Source organism: Halyomorpha halys, unplaced genomic scaffold (assembly GCF_000696795.3).
Source record: "Halyomorpha halys isolate HHAL.00 unplaced genomic scaffold, Hhal_1.1 Scaffold462.1, whole genome shotgun sequence".
NCBI classification, from domain to species: domain Eukaryota; kingdom Metazoa; phylum Arthropoda; class Insecta; order Hemiptera; family Pentatomidae; genus Halyomorpha; species Halyomorpha halys.
The window spans coordinates 471193-488589 of NW_027107302.1; the positions used below are offsets into that span (position 1 = coordinate 471193).

At 30.0% G+C, this 17397-nt stretch overlaps 1 protein-coding gene across 3 annotated transcripts in view; it reads right to left on the minus strand.

The window, feature by feature from the left end:
* Positions 1–288: 288 nt before the first annotated feature.
* Positions 289–17397, minus strand: part of LOC106683076 (protein apterous) — a 170965-nt gene continuing 153856 nt past the window's right edge. For all 3 annotated transcript variants that reach the window (XM_014424303.3, XM_014424301.3, XM_014424302.3), the window contains one exon: positions 289–3132. In XM_014424303.3, the coding sequence (XP_014279789.1) occupies positions 2959–3132 (174 nt within the window). In that variant the 3' untranslated portion in view covers positions 289–2958. The remainder of the gene's footprint in view (positions 3133–17397) is intronic.

Consider the following 17397-nt stretch of genomic DNA (forward strand, 5'->3'; position numbering starts at 1 on the left):
TATACATAAAAGCTCACCTAGAGAAATATCTGGGTAGTTTAAGAAATAAATAGATTATCACATTTTTTTTTCTCAATCACATGGCCTTTTTTCTTGACTTTGAAGACCGTGACAAAAAAAAATAAAGATCAATAAAATGAAATTTAACAGCTTATATTTAGACATGATAAATAGGTTTGGGAAAAAGAAATCCATTTTTTGTAAATTATCGATCAAACTATTTCAGATTTATGTTCGTTGTCAAGGTGACATTTCACACTAAATATTGGTGACATCACTCACTTGCTGTTATTTTTTTTTCGGTCCATTCAGTTGCGTGTTACAGGATGTTAAAGATGAAAGTCAACAAAGAGAAAATTTGATACAATTTAGAGGTTTTCTTTGATATAGACGAAAATGCAAGCCAGGTGGCTGAAATTGTGAATGGTGTTAATAGTCTCGATACTTAAACAGCTTTTTTTGTTTCGTTGATTCCGTTCAGGTGTTTTTGCTGTTAAAGATGCACCTCGCACTGGCAGGCCCGTCATCGAAAACGTCAATAAAATCACAGAAATAACCGATGTTCACCGGGATGTTAGTAGTCTTAGCATCGCCTGGGAGCTAAAGATCGACTACAAAACAGTTTTAAACCATTTGCACAAAGTTGGGTTCAAAAAGAAGCTTGAAGTTTGGGCGCCACACCAAAAAACACGATGGATCAAATTTCCATCTGCGAAACCTTGCCCAAACGGAATGAAATCGACCAATTTCTTAAACGGGTGGAGACGGGATGAGAAATGGATTACATACGACAACATTGTGCGAAAACGATCGTGGTCAAAGCGCGGTGAAGCAGCTCAAACGGTGGCCAAACCAGGACTAACGGCCAGGAAGGTCCTGCATTTGGTGGGACTGGCAAAGAATCATTTATCATGAGTAGCTTCCATATGGCCAAATACTTAATTTGAAGCTAGCGATTGACCAGAAACGGCAAGAATTGGCCACACACATCCATAGTGATTCACCCGAAACTACGGGAGCTTGGTTGGGAAGTTTTGATGCATCCACCATATAGTCAGGACCTCACACCAAGCAATTATCATCTTTTTTTTACATTGCAAAGTTTCTTGTTGATAAAAAATTGGCATCAAGAGGAGACTGTGAAAATCGGTTACTAGAGTTCGACAATAGGGGCGAATACTTCTATGAGGGAGGAATTATCAAGCTTATTATAAGATAAGGAATTATCTTTAATAAGGCAACAAATTATTGAACAAAACTGTGCATATTTGACCCAAATTGGACAATCCAAAATATGTTAGATAAAGTTTTGAATTTCACATTAAAATAATGGATTTATTTTTCCCCAACCTATATAATCAAAATTGCAAGATGTTCATTTTACAAGTATTGTTCTTCTGTCACTATTCTGTTCCGTTAGTGACATTTTTACAGTTACAAATTAATGTTTTCGAATAGTCAAAACTAACCATACCATTGCACACACGGACTTTAAATCTAGAAACATAACAAAACTCTCTTACTTCCAATACAACCTCTAATAGGAAATAGACAAGGTACGTAATAATACACAAAGCTATAAGTTATACTGTACAGTAAATTACATTTATTTTTTCAGATCTACCCAAAATAGTATTTATACGGGTATAACCCAATGTACAAAATCATTGTTTTTTTTCTTTTCGTAGTATCTGATCGAGTAAATTAAATTTACTCGATTCTACATCTTTATCAGTACAAACGTGTCGCTAGTCATGATTTGAAGAATATATCTATCAAATCGTTGATTTATATCAATAAAATTTTCTTTGGAAACAACATAATGATTTTATAAATTATTCATGAATAATAACATTAATTTTTATCATTGAATTAATTGGTTGTTTAGTTAGTAGTGGTACACTCCAATCTGGTTCCAAACATATTCAAATATTTATTTGAAAGAAAGATAACACTCAGGAATGCTATAAGGTTTAATATTTTTACATCCTTATGATGAAATTTCGATATATATTCAGACCAGTGTATCAAGAGTGCTCCATTTTCGTCGTGTCCTTATGTCTACATTAAAATTAACTAATATTTGTTAATTAATAATTTATGGATATAACCTTATTTTCAATTCATTGTGCTCATTATTACATATATTAGATGAGAAATATCATCTGACAGTCATTTTAAATAAAACGTGTATTTATTTGGGACGTTTACATATCAATAATATGAACATAAAATTATTAAATGAATTCCAAGTTTCATCATATATATTTAAAAAGAAATATTATAACATTTCTCCCTGTAATCAAACAGAAACAGAAAAATAAATTGAACAAGATATTTTCGGTTTTGTTTATCATCAGTGGCTAAAATTGTAAATTTGTTTACTTTACTTTATTTTGAAATAAACGTGAAACGATTTAAGAACGTTATTCTTTTACAATTTTTGTAACTTAACTAGTCAGTGTGAACATAATTTTATTTAATCCATATTTCTGAAACACTCCTAGAAGTGTTAAACACACTAAATTTCTATTTTTTAATATTTAATACTTTCTTTTTTTCTTCATTCATGTCAAAGAAAATAAAAAAATAAATAAATAAATAACATTTAAATAAATAATGTAAATTTGTTTGCTTTATTACAAAGTTTCAATGAAGTAAAATAAAAAAAATGTTATATTTTGTTTACTTTTACAGTATAATATGATATTGTTTAGAAATAATTCAGAAATAACAATATGAGGACAGATATATGTTACTTTCTTGGAATTATTATGATTCTTTTTTGAGAAATCATATGTCGCTTATCGTGAGGGTGAAGTCGCACTTTTTATTCTGTCTAGTTAACCACACCGAAGTTCATGAGTACTACATTGCTTCAAACCCGTCTTAGGGACTGAAGAGTTGACCGACCGCCTGGAAGTGGAGAATGGCAGACAAGAGGTCGTGCCCCTGGGCTCAGGAGCTGCACTCCAGGGGCGAAGGACTCAGGTAGGGGCTCCCGTGTGGCCCTAGGCTGTGGTGATACCCCTCCAGGCTCCCCGGCCCTTCTCCCAGTTTGTCCTTTCCATTTCCTCCCTCTTGCTTGAGCACCATCCGCCGCCACTTAGCACGGGCGTTCTGGAACCAGACCTGGAAAAAAAAATTGGTTAGTTACCATCGAACCTTAAGAAATCCTAAATTTTAAAAATTAAATAAATGCTAATTAACAACTTATTAGTTAAAAAATTAGGGTTAATATTTTACAAATACCAGTAATTATTATTTTTTTTTTTTAATCAATAATACTTTTTATTTATTGATGGATATTACAATCTGCCACACAGTTGTGGGCAATATGTAATAGTGATGAATGATCTCATACATACTAAAATAAAATAAAAAAAATAATAAAAAAACTCTCTTAAAATATATACAAAAAGAAGAATAAACAAAATGGACATAATCAAACTATCTGCATGAAAAATAAATAAATAAAATAACATAATGATAAAATAATATAGTTTCTAGTCACATTTACACTCTAGTATACAATATTTACACAATCGACCTGAGGATCCCTGAGCCCATCATCATTTGAAACGAAAAAAAAACAAGATTACATAAATGTAGAACTGAGATGATACATCTTACATCGACTGTCTAAAAGTACATTTTTTATTCTAGTGTAAAATCTCACTAATTGATTAGTCTATTTTTAGGCTGTTGAAGTGAGATGTGCTACATCAGGATAGAATTTTTATGATATTATTCCATTCTGTTGATTATGGATTGGCGAAACATTGACTGGTTAGTTATACACTTGAGGTTTTCCTTTAGAATCTTCCTACAGTACACTTGACATAAGTTAAATGAGTAACGAATAAATACATAGTTTTATCTGCCCCATCTCCCTTCCCCTACACATTAGTGGAGTAACGCCCCTGATAAACAGCCATTCAAATGTTTTAGTGACAGAGATGAGGTTCTATTCTGAAACCCGCATCTTTTGATTGACAGACGAGTTGACGTTAGTGCTTAGTATTGTAATATGACTATTATGGTCTATATTCATATTTGAATCATAATTTAAATTGTATTAATTAATATTATACATTTTTGTAATTTTTATGATGAATATTTATATAATGATAAATCTATATACCCCAGCTAAATTTATTTAGTAGCAATATTTCTTTAAGAATCCATAAATATTTTATTTAAAATATTTTAATTGTTCTATTTCTATACTATTAAACTTTATAATGGTTTTTATATTTTCTAAGATGTATTTTAAAGGTTTATTATAATAAGTTTTATTAAGCACGGATGGATAATGGATTGAGCACATGTTGAATCCCAGAATCTTGAACTTGTCACTGTCAAAATGTTTACTTCAAGATATGAGCGAACCTTGTTGTTCGATTCGACTGTGTAGTGCTGATGTTCAATGAGAAGCCAAAACATAGGAATCATAAAAAAAAAAAAGTTAATTAATTTCTATTTTTAATTTTAATTGTATATGAAATATTTAAAAAAAATTATAGCATTATAATGATTCTTAAAATATTGAACTTGGTACAACACTAGAGTAAACTAATATTTTAAATCTAAGAAACAATTGCAAATTGAATTTACTCCTAGGACAAAAAAAAATTTCTTTTCCAACCTTTGTTTTTCATTGAACAAAGATCGTAACTTCATAAGATTTTTTTTTTGTATTTAACCTAGTTGAGGAACAGAGCACGCCTCCAGATTATTTATTTTTTTGTTATCAAGAGAAATAATCAATATCATTGTTGAAGTCATTATTAAATATAATATTTTAAAAGAAATATTACTTTACAAAAAAGTTAAACATTTACAAGATCAATCACATAAGTTAAGGAGGTCCTATATGGATTTCGGAGCCCTGGGCCCGAAGAGTAGATGAAGGAGGTATGAATGAATATCTTTATGACTGTTAAATATTTCCCTTAATTGAGACAGTGAGGAGAGTTAAAGAGGGAGAATGGGAAATGTCATACCCACCAATAATTTGAAAATTTGGGAAGTTAGGAAATATGATGGGTAAAAGATTACTCATTTTTTTTTTTTTTTTTTTTTTTTTTAATACTTAAAATTCCTTACATGGTAAACTTTATTTAAATATTAAATAAATCAAAAATTGTATCCTTATATAATCTCAACACTTTTTATTTCATCAACAGTCCAACGTTTCGGCCATTTCGGCCATCCTCAAGGACAATTTTCAATATGAATTCTCACCTTACATTAAAATTTGTTTTGCAGGCTATTCTGCCCAGGTTTAATTATAAGTTAAAACCCTATTTTTTTATTAAAAACTATAAATATCTAAAACTTCTAATTTTCGAATTATCCACAAAATCACTACCATATACACAAACTATTTATATCTATAAACTATAACTACAGTGATTTTGTGTTTTAGATATTTATGATTTTTAATTAAAAAAATAGGGTTTTAACTTATAATTAAAGACCTGGGCAGAATAGCCTGCAAAACAAATTTTAATGTGAGGTGAGAATTTATATTGAAGACTCCCCTTGAGGATGGCCAACGTTGGATTATTGATGTAATAAAAAGTGTTGAGACTATATAAGGATACAATTTTTGATTTATTTAATAAATAATTACCTGTCTCAAGAAATTGAAAAAATATATTTAAGTTTATTTAAATAGTTCAGTTTAAAAATGTTTGATAAAGTATCTAATTGCCGAGAATATTCACCAGACCTCAAGTGAGTTGGGAAATTTGGTCAAAACAATTGTAAAGTTGTAATACTTTCTTGCAGCAACTTTTCAGGAGAGAAATTTTGATGGTAGTATATACTGGATGTTTCCTATTGATATGTTGATGCTGACAAAATTACAAACCGGTGTTTAAAGTAATAAATCTTGGAATCGCTTATACAAACTCTTGGACACGTATTTTAAATACGTGAGGGGAGAAAAAAAAGAGTTAAAAATAGAAAATTATGTACAGGACTAGTCAAAGGAAGGCGACAAACGAAACACTCTTCAAACTCTGCCCTGACTTATTAAACTAATTTGTTAAAGGCTAGTGAACAAACTCAAGAGTACACGAGTTGGCCGCGTTCCTAGAGCAGCAATGGCCCTTGCCGAGCGGGGGCAGACTTCTTCCCGAACTACACAGATAATTAACTGTTTGCTTGGCATCACAATACCACGCCGAGGCTGACAAACGACGAGTCAACCGCCAAATTTCCTCGGGAATGAAGACGTATAGCAGGGCGGGTGGCTGGAGGAAATGAGCCGATGCACTGTTTGACGCTCCCGGTCACAATTATCTCCCGTCGGCTATCCGTCAGGGGACCGGAATAGCAACGGCAATTAGGGGGAGCGATAGGTAGGCACTCTTCTTCCACCTCTGTCAGGATTGTGTATAAATTAACATTTATCTCCGCTACTTAACCGCGTATGATTCGACGCTAGCAGAGCAGAGTTATCAAGTAGAGTTCATTTCACGCTTTGGTCTCTTCACTTTAATGCTAACATTATTCGCTCAGATGCCTTTATGTATCCACTCATTTAGACAGAGGAAATTACATCCCTCCGCTACAAACACACACACTAACCTACATAAATCCATGAGGAAAATAATATGAGTTCGAAAATAGTCCTTAAATTTACTAAATATAAGACAATCTAGGAATGGCGTGACTAGTGGTGTAAGACTAAAATAGATCAAGTATCTTAAATGCTTTAAAACATCTTGATATTGACATGGTTCTTCCACAAAAACATGTGTTGTTCTAAATGGATTAATGGAACTATCTATGGAGGACGTTAATAGATTCCCCCCCTTCCTCATTTTAAAATTATACTCTACTCGATATAACTATAAATGTTTTCAATGTGCAGGTCAGACCAAATTAGGTTAGAGGTATATGCAATTGTGTCTTATATTTAACATTAGGCCTTTAACATTAGAATTTCGATCACGACCATTTTCTGTTTTATAATTTTGTCACAGACCTTAGAATTTTAAGGAATGGAAATGAACTTTTGCTTAGAATCGAATGATCTTATTTTATTATAAAGTAGAACAAATCACGAGAATATTAAGACCTATACAGCTATAAGATGGAGAACATTTAATTCTGATTTTCATTAGAGGTCTTAATCTAAGAGATCTCTCATCCAGCTCTTCCTCATATTTACATGTACATGCTATTTATCTTATAACATTTTATATTGCCGATATACGTTTTGTGAGAGACTGTTTTGTTATAGAAATGTTCGGATTAAAATATTTGTATTATCCGAATGAACATAAGTACTTAATTTGTACATGGAAGCATATAACTATTATTATCCTTCTACTATTGTCCATGTATGACAAACACGAGCACACCACAATTAAATTATCAATGGAGAACATTCACCGAATCCTTGATAGTAGAAACCTGTTAAGTTCAAGATTTTTAGTAGGCCTTATGTCATGATAGTAGAAATATGGTCCAAATGTAATAGAAAAAAACATAATAGATTTCTTTTTGTAACATTTTGACCGCCACCCGAACAATTATAGATATAAAAAATGCATATTTTAAAATTCTAATATTTAAAATAAACTGGACACATAACAGAGCTAGTGCTTATACATCTATAATACCAAAATAAATTATTTTTGGAACAACTCAAACATTATATAATTCTTAAAGTTGTTCCAAAAATAATTTAGTAATAAATACATAAATTCGTAATAGTAGTAGTAAATACATAAATATCATATAATTCTTAATGTATTTACAACAAAAATAACTTTTTTTTTTCCTAAATCATTTAGAATATATGAAAAATGAATGTGGGATATAATGAATTTCCCTGCGTCATTACCAATATACCCCACCTCCTACCAATAGAGAGCCAACTGAATGGAATGCTATGGCTTCATGCCATCTACAAGCCACGCTTTGCTAATTGATTTTCCTCAGCTTAAAAGTAAATTCTTTTCTTACTCATTGAGAACAACTAAATTGCTGCAAAGAATGAAATGAGTTCCAGGTCAAGGGAATTTCTCGCATTCCTGAGGCAAAGCAGTGGTAGACATATTTTACAGATACGCTGCAATAAGCCTCCTTCTTTTTCCTTTGTAGTTTGTGATAAATATATATATATATTTTGTAACGTGGTTCCATTGTTCTAAAATCGTTCACTGATGGGCCTAGATATTCGTTAGAGTTGAATTATTTTTCAAGAAGAAAAATTAAAACTGAAATCAAAGAAAATGTACAATTCTTATCCTATATGAACGAGAAACCAAAACCATTTAAGACAAACAAAAGAAACAACTCGATCAAGAAATAATCGTGTCACAGAAACACGAACCAACAGCCAGAAAAAAGTTATATGTGTGTGTGTGATTATATATTATTCGTTTTTGTTGGAAGAAGGCATACAAATTGATTAGTTGCTTCAGCAATGTTAGTTCTTTTTATCATTTATGAAATGAGAACATAATAACGTTTCGGGTTTGCTATGATATTTTTATAAATTGTCTATCATTCAATTTTCAATTATATGTATCAGAGTTTTATTTAAGTCTTTGTTAATGTTTACGGAGGTTAAAATATACCTCAAAAGAAACAAAAGATAATATATAGAAAATGGTTAAGTGCTTTTTTAAGCACCATGTCCTTTATTGCAAGCGAATTAATGAAAACGATTCAAGTTGAATATTTCTTAATAAAAGCATAGTAAACTAGAAAGAATTTCCATTAGTAAAAGCCAGTACATTTTTCTAAAATCATTACGGGAATTTTTTTTTGTAAAATCGTGAGTTATTCTTGATTTTTTTTAATCTGTCTCCTACTGAAAAACAGATTTTCCACTTTTAGATAAACTTCCTTGTTCATTTCAATTCAGCTGATGTCTTTAATAGAATAATATTTTATTAATTTGTTTACAATGATAAATAATGAAACGAGAGATACGATAAAAATTATAATTCGAGTAGTCTTAAAATCGCAATCAAATCCATTTCGGAACCTATATTTAGAAACAAATGCCAGTCAACCTTCTACCAAAAGGTTTACGCGATACGCCAATCATAGTAACTCGTTCCGTTATAAGCTTTTAAACTGAGCTGTTACCATAAGAGTGAGCCGGTGAGTGAAGGAGGCGGGTAAGGTACAGGGGTTTGACAAGCTGGCAAGTCACTGCCCGAGGCTTAATGTCTTTTAATTACCAAGCTAGCAATTAACTGTCATTAGCCGAGCCCCTATAGACCACTCTATTTGTAGTCCACAGTCAGTGTTTTTTTTTACTTCTTATCACAATATTGTGACAGATGTATTAACTTACTTGGTATCTATATTTTTTGTTTTATCCTATTTTTTTATTTATCTTTTTTGTTACTATACAATGTGTTTAAAATGTTTGAATAAATTCTTAATAATTATCCCCTCCCCAAGGAAACGCTCGTTCTTCCACGACTACTTATCAATGATTTATTTAATTTCAAATTATATGTACATATATACATTTAAAGTTCTGACGGAACTATAACTTGAAAAAAAATACTTTTGAGTAAGACTAAAAATTAAAACTCACCTATAAGAAATGGTTTTATGTTATAAATGTCAATATAACTATCGTCTAATTTATAATCAGCTTTCTTACATATTTATTATGCAAGAAAATCCGAAATATGATTAATAAGTAATTTATAATTACTAGACATATGAAGCAGGAGAAATTCTTAAGAGAAGATAATAAAATTCATTAAAATGTACATGTAAAACGTGAGCCTCATTTAGAACTACTCTAATATGGCCAAAACCTTGAATTTTGAAAAATATTTTTAAAACCATTTTTAAATGGCAATTTTAAAAAAACCAAATATACAATTCGTTAAATATGTTTTTAAAAAACTATTAAAATAAGGTATCTATAGTTTTATGCTGTAATTGCTTTGTTTCTGCTTTAATTATACATTGCTGTTTATTGATAATTTCTGTTAATTTACATCATTGATCAAACGTGTGTTGCGGAGAGGAGAGGTATGAAGGAGTGAAAAACAAGGTAAAAAATAGTTTATTGAACGAATTGTTATTTGGCTTTGCTCGAGAAGGAGGTATATTTTTTTTCCCTACATATATATATATATAGGGAAAAAAATTATTAAAAAAGAAAAAAAATGTATATGAAGTGAATCATATTGGGTTTTTTGATGAGTATTATTCGAAAAATATAAAATTTTAATGTATTGTATCGCATACACGCCCAGTTATGGATTGATGGGTGCGCTGTGCGTTGCAATGGATGTGCAACCCAACGTTACGGATCTATACTTTACCCAATACCCTTCATCCCTGTATATCTATACTGCATGAGTTGTGGAAATGTAAACTTTCCAAAACACCAATACATTCAAAATCATAAGTTTAAAGTGATATGTATCATTCCTATGTTTTAGTAAACTATTTGTTATAAAATATCTAAAATTTAATATTTTATTTATATCTATTTTGTTTATATTGTTTTACAAATTTATTAGGAATACGATAGAATTGCCTTATTAACAAGTAATTTCTTCGAATCCTGTTCAGCAGCCCTGGAAAAATCAAATCATATTTTAAAACTATTTTTGTAAAAGGCATGATGTCAGAAATATGGATATATCCGTTTGGTAATTTAAAGAAAACCAAATTAAAACCCGCTTTATTTGTACCTGTTTCTTTACCTCCACATATCGTTTTCAGAATGTTTCTGCATTCATCACGTCGAATAAAACCGCTGAAGGGAAAACAACAACGAAAATCATCTAAACATAATACATTATAATATCTATATAAAATCAAGTTGGGAACCTTAAAACCTTTAAATACAGATCTCGAAGAATATCTACCTATTGCCTTAATTAGTATACTCTAGTTAATTGATATTACTAAAAGTCGCTCAACACCTGTTGAATGAGTCAGTGTCTACTTTTTAGTTGTAGTAATAGCCACGATAGTGGTTGTGATAACGTTATTTTTATGGTTCTAACTAATAACTACTCATTTTTGTTGTTTGGTTTTTATTTTCCTGAACTCACAACTTCTTTTTTTTATTATTATTAATAGTTACTCTCCTATAATCATGTTTTGATCGAACGTCATTAAAATCAAATATATCTCGGACTATGAATAATTTAACACATTCCTTTTAGGTGTTCAACAAATGATACAGAAGAGAGTTTGTTTATACTATTGGAAAATTTGCTTGGTAATGAATAAGTAGATACTTAATTAATATAAGTATAAACAACAGCCATAATTTAGAATGAATAAGATTTCATCCTTATTTAAAACCGAAAACTATTGTTAAAAACTATAGCAAATCAGAACGAAATCAGCCGAAAATAAATATTTTCTTTTATATCAACATTTTCTTAATGTTATATTACATTTCTGTAATATTCTATGTATTATATAACATCTTAACGGTTGATAAGGGATAGAATGTTGCTAGGGTTGACAACCGGCCATCTTGGTTACAGACAACCCCCCCAGCAGAGACAATGGGACACGCCTCCCCCTCTTCCCATCATGGTGACATTTCCCGTCCCATGGGAATATTGTGTCTTCTATTGTCCCAATATAGCTGAGGGATACATTGTAGGGGTGCAAGCCAGAGACCGTTCATTCATGTAATAGATAATAATAGAAAAAGATAGCTTAAGTAAGAAATAGTATATAATATTTTCTTTGGGATTTAATGTTCACCACAAAGAAAAGATACTATTTCTTCCTTTAGCTATCCTCTTTATATTATTATCGACTACATGAATAAACGCCCACTCCATTGCATAGACATGTAATTAAAAAATATATATGAAACATAAATATTGAATTAATTTGAGTTATTAGTTGTTACTATGAAAGTCATACACTAAACAGTATAATCAATCATTATTTTTTAAGTTGGCAAATTAACTTAAAATAATTAAAATATTGCTGGAAAAAATTATAAAAATCATTGCTAATTTTACTAAAAATATTATAAAAATACGTTTGTCAAAATACACTTCTTATTTACGAAACATAAGATATAATAAATATTAAATTTGGGTATAAGAAATGAAATTCACTCGAGAACAAGTAAAATAAATTTTTAAAAATATTTCAGTGAAAAATTTAAAATTGGTTTAAATTATGACGAATAAAATTTCCAACATAGCATATATTTTCAGATTAATAAAATAAATTGGAATTTAAGGAAGATAATATCAGAAAAGGATAGCTGAAGGAATTTAGTATAAGAAAAAAATGAAACATAAATATTGGGTTAATTTAGGAAAATTAGGGGTTTATTTAAAAACAACAAAATTTCACAACACAAAATAATTTAAGTAATTAAGTTTTTCATTATGATATTAACCATCAAACTATTAAATTATCAATTGTGATAGATGTAACTGTAAATTATTATTAATAATTATTTTAACTCAAGAAAATATTTTTTTATATATTTCGAATTAGATTAAGGAAATTTATTGGAAAAAAGTAAAATTAGATCCTTTCAATATCAGTCAATTTCAAACATTGATAACGTCGGTTCGATGCCTATGTGACATATCTTTAGAGAATCGTGTTTGAACTATGACTGAATATTTATGGTAGCAGGTAATTTATAATTTCGATATTCGTCAATTAATAGTTTTTTATGGTCAGTTAGTTACTTCTCATATTCAGTCAATCCTTTTTGGCTTTTTGAAGAGTAAGCAAAACTACGTTAAAATGCAACAAAATTTGTAGATACACCAAGTCGGCATTGTATTGACGATAAAAATATTTTAAAATAATGTAGAGTATATATAAGAAAGACTGAGAAAGATAAGCGGTGAGTCTTCCCATATCCATCATCACGCTTATTCTGTATCAAGGGAGAAATGGCGGAGCAAGAGGCTAAAAACTGGGGGGAAAGAAACCAGTGGGAAGTTGGCAGGTGACAGGTGCTACAAATCTCCATCCTTCGGGATATTTCTTCTTCCTTTTATCAGACCGGCGGTAAAATAAAGATTATATTCCGAGTGAGCAGGGGGACGCAGAGGAATGTCGGCACTTCCTAACAAGGCAATGACAATTTTCTCAATTTAAATCCAGATCCCCTCGAACGGGAAGCGGAGCCTCCTGGAGCAATGTAAATCGGGGCAGGCGAAGATAAAAAGTGGACTCTTGGAGAAGGAGGGTGGGCTGGAATCCGGAGGCCTCGAGAGTTCGGAGAGCCTGGAAGTGAATCAGATTGGCCAGGAACAGTTATTCCATCAGGAGAAAAAAAACTATTCACTCGGTAGGTTCCTTCCATAATGTTATTTATTTATTAAAATGTTCAAGATATACTTTACAAATACATTGAAAACAAATATCGGATTTAAAATATATTAAAAAAACTTTGTAATCATTATATTAGACATTTAATTAAAAATAAATATATTTATCTCTAAATAATGAATTTAAATCACCAACTAGTGATAACAAGGAGAGATAAAGTTCCATTCAAAAATACGATATAAACAATCAAATATATATCAACGAAATCAAGGATTAATTTTTAATAGGTATATTAATTCGAAATTGTATTTGACCACTGATCGTTACCTAGAAATTTCATAAAATAACTTTAAGTAAATAGTAATGAAATATTCTGATTTTTACCATAGAGAAATCAGCAATTTTTGTGATTTAAAAATAAAGAATAGCGAGTACTTAAAAAATATCTAGAACACACTATTTGTAAAATAATTATTATAATTTATTAAAAATTCCTTTCTTATTATTAAGTTCTTGTTTGGTGTTTTTATAGTAATACGAAAAAAAGATGAACTTTATAAAGTTTCTTAAGATCGTTGTTTTATTTTCAAAATGTGATACTTCAGGTCTCATTTAATTCTTTGTTTCACTCAGAACTCAGAGAAATGAATACATTTCCACTTGGAGACCTCGGAACACGATCCTTAACCCCCCTCCCCGCACAGCACTAATGACGTAAGAGATTCATCAGAAGCCTTTCTGAATAGGCGACACAAAGAGGGTTCGGGGGAAGGCTGGAAATATTGATAAAGAGAGCACAAAGAAGATGGAGGGAGAGAAAGAAGGAAAATTTTCCAGTTTGCTTGTCATCCCCTTTTGGTTTCTTATTTAACGAGGACTCCTCGAGGGGTGAGAGCGACAATGGGCTCACCCCGAGGATTGAATATTTAAAAAATCCAGGAAGGAACATCTTCCTAACAGAGCGGTCTTCTGAAAGAATTTAATGGCTACCTCCACCTCATTCCCTTCCTCCGCTCTCTGCATTAACGACTTCCTCTAGTTCCCTTCTTCCACTTGGCCTTTGTCTGCGCGACGCCCTCCTTTCGCTACTGCCATTTCAATTTAGGAGAATTCACAGAAGGTAAAGGAAAAAAAGTCCCATTTGTTAGTTGATAAATTTTAACTAGAGGGAATTGGTAGTTCATTATTTATTTAATCAATGTTTGAAGATCCTGAAGGGTCTTCGTATAAAAAACGTGGTTCCTAAGAGGGCCCTGCATGCTCCTTTAATTAATTCCTAACTACAATTTGAATGTTTTAAAATTAATTATATTTATTGTCTTTAAGTTATACATAGAGTCAATATTTTATATTAGTACATGAGATAATATACCACATATTAGCTACGTGACAGTTATTTACACTATTCGAAAATGAATCAAACCTCCAGAATTCCAGTATGATTGTAATATGAGCATAACAAAGACAATTAAATTCTATAAAAATGATAAAGTATATGAATACAAATTTATTAAAGTTTGCAATAATAATAAAGGAGAAACAAGAAAATGTGCATACTCTGACTATAATTATATTAATGGAGGATTGAGAAGCAACAACATAATAGATCCTAAAAATCTGAAAGGTAAAATCAAATTGATTAAGAAAAGACCGAATGCGGTGTGTGTTAATAAGGAAGAGAACCTCATTACTATTTTATTTTCATAACCATATTTTAAAATAAACAAATACATTTTAATAAATTTATTAATAAATTTTAATAAATAAATATATTTTTAAAAAAGTGAATATAGATTTTGACTTGATTGTATCACTTTCAAAAGAAAATTAACAGGTTTTGTTAAAATTTTAATAGTCCTTTTTAAATATGAGATTCATGGGACATTCGATTTTCAATTTAGTATTTCAGGCCTAGAAAGAAGGCTGTAATGAATTCAATAAAAATTCCTGGATTTTTTTTAAATGTTACCACAATTCACAATTATTTTTTATAATTAAACTTTTTTTTAGTAACAAATCAATATGCTCATATGTAAAGTTACAATTATAACTATATTACAATTAATTTAAATTAATTGAAAGGTTTGCTGTAAAAAACTGGCAATCTCATTAATCAAAATTTCGGAAAAATATAAAAATAAGTCTGACAATGTAATATCCAAAGTTATATGAACAATTCATTTTAAATGTATTTCCTAATTTTTCCTACATGGTAAGACAGCATTTTCAATTTTAAATACAACTCTTAAATAACATTACACAAAATTGATTCATGGAGCTGTCTTGTTCAGCAACAAAATATTTTTTTTTTTAAATTCCATTATTTATTAAAGACTAAGGATCATGTACATATACACAGTGACATATTCATATTTAATAAGAGAGATATAACAATGGGAAATATACAGAGTTGAGTGGGTCTCCCATTCAAATATAATTTTCAGTTTTTCCCTGAATTGTTTATAATGCTTATGTGCGTTTGAAACATATATTCGTTTTTTGATTCCATTTATTTGTAGCATTAAAGAAATATTTCCAGTTACTGAAATAACAATACTTACTTAAAATAAAAATTAGCTGCGGAATTTGTGTTATTAGATATAGAAAGAGGATTATACATTGAAAAGCTCACAAGCTCCTTCTATATTAGAATTTCGGGAATGCGTGCCCGAATAAAAATATATCTTGATTTATCTTAACCATTTCGATTTTCGACTGAAAAATATTGCTCTGCTTCTTCGTATTAAACAATGAAGATATTATATTATAACATAGATATTAATTTATATATTTTCATTATTTTTGAATTTTAATAAAAGTAATATTGAAAGAATTAGTTCTTTGTTTTCAAAAAGCTTCTTCTATAATTGTATGAGTAAATTTTTATATGTGATTTTTAAAAATGTGCAGTTTCATTAAATAATCCAATTTAAGTTATAAATCTCAATATAGGGATTATTAAAGGGGCCTATTAAGTTACTCTATATTTAAGTTAGTACTATTTAGTGGGGGGGGGGGGCGGTAATGGATTTCGTCACCCTTAGGCCTCGTGTTAATCCACCCCTCGTTTATATATTTCGCAGTATAAAGAAAATTAAAAAAATTAATATTAAAAACTAACGCGATAAGCAGTGCCACCTCAGGAACAACATAGAAACTAACGATTACAGTTTCAAATTATTTGTACAAAGGAAAAAAAAAATTTCACAACAAAATACATAAAAATCCGCACTTAGCACAAAACTGGAGTTTTAATTGTATATTTTTATAAATATTATTTTATATTATAATCATTTTTTAATTTTAGTTATGTATGAAATGCCAAATATATAAATGTAATGCATTATTATTTTATTTATTCATATTTATATCTTTTGTGATGAAATTATAGTGTTCGTTGCTACAATAAGAGGATTTGGAAATCGACAAAGACGAAATCAATGAGTATATCTATCTGTTAATTACTTCTATGAGCTCAAAAGATAATCATAGGAAAATCTAAAAATGAAAGTTGCTACATTTTGCGATTAATTATTCTGATGAACGCTATCATCCAAGGTACCTCTAGCCTTGACAGCAAATATCTCACTATTATCTCTCATAACTTTTTTGCATAATTGATGAAAATTATAGTTTTACACAGGGCGCTAAGGAATGACGCGAGTCTTTCGTAGTTCATAAAAAAATACCTATTAGCACGGAATAAAAAAATTAATTACAATGAAATATGCGAACGTTCCCTACAAATACGATAACCATCGCAACCTCGATTTTACAAGGTGCAAGGGTGATTATTTCGGAAAGAAATGAGAATTATTTGCCGTACACGCTGAATAATTTTGAAAAAGAAGGAAAAGCAGATGAAGGACTACTTACGCCAATATAAATAACAAAATATAAAATTTAGGATTCTAAGAAAAAAAAAAAAAAAAATGAATTTGTTACTTATATTTCGAGGGAAGGAGGTGCGGAAACCAAAGTGTATAAGTGAAAATGTTTGCAAATAAGAGTTATTTTCTTTGCAAGTAACTCGTATCTGGACAAAAATCCTCTTAATTAATTATTATTCATTTCACAAATCAGTCAACAGTAAAAAGAAATTTAATTATATAT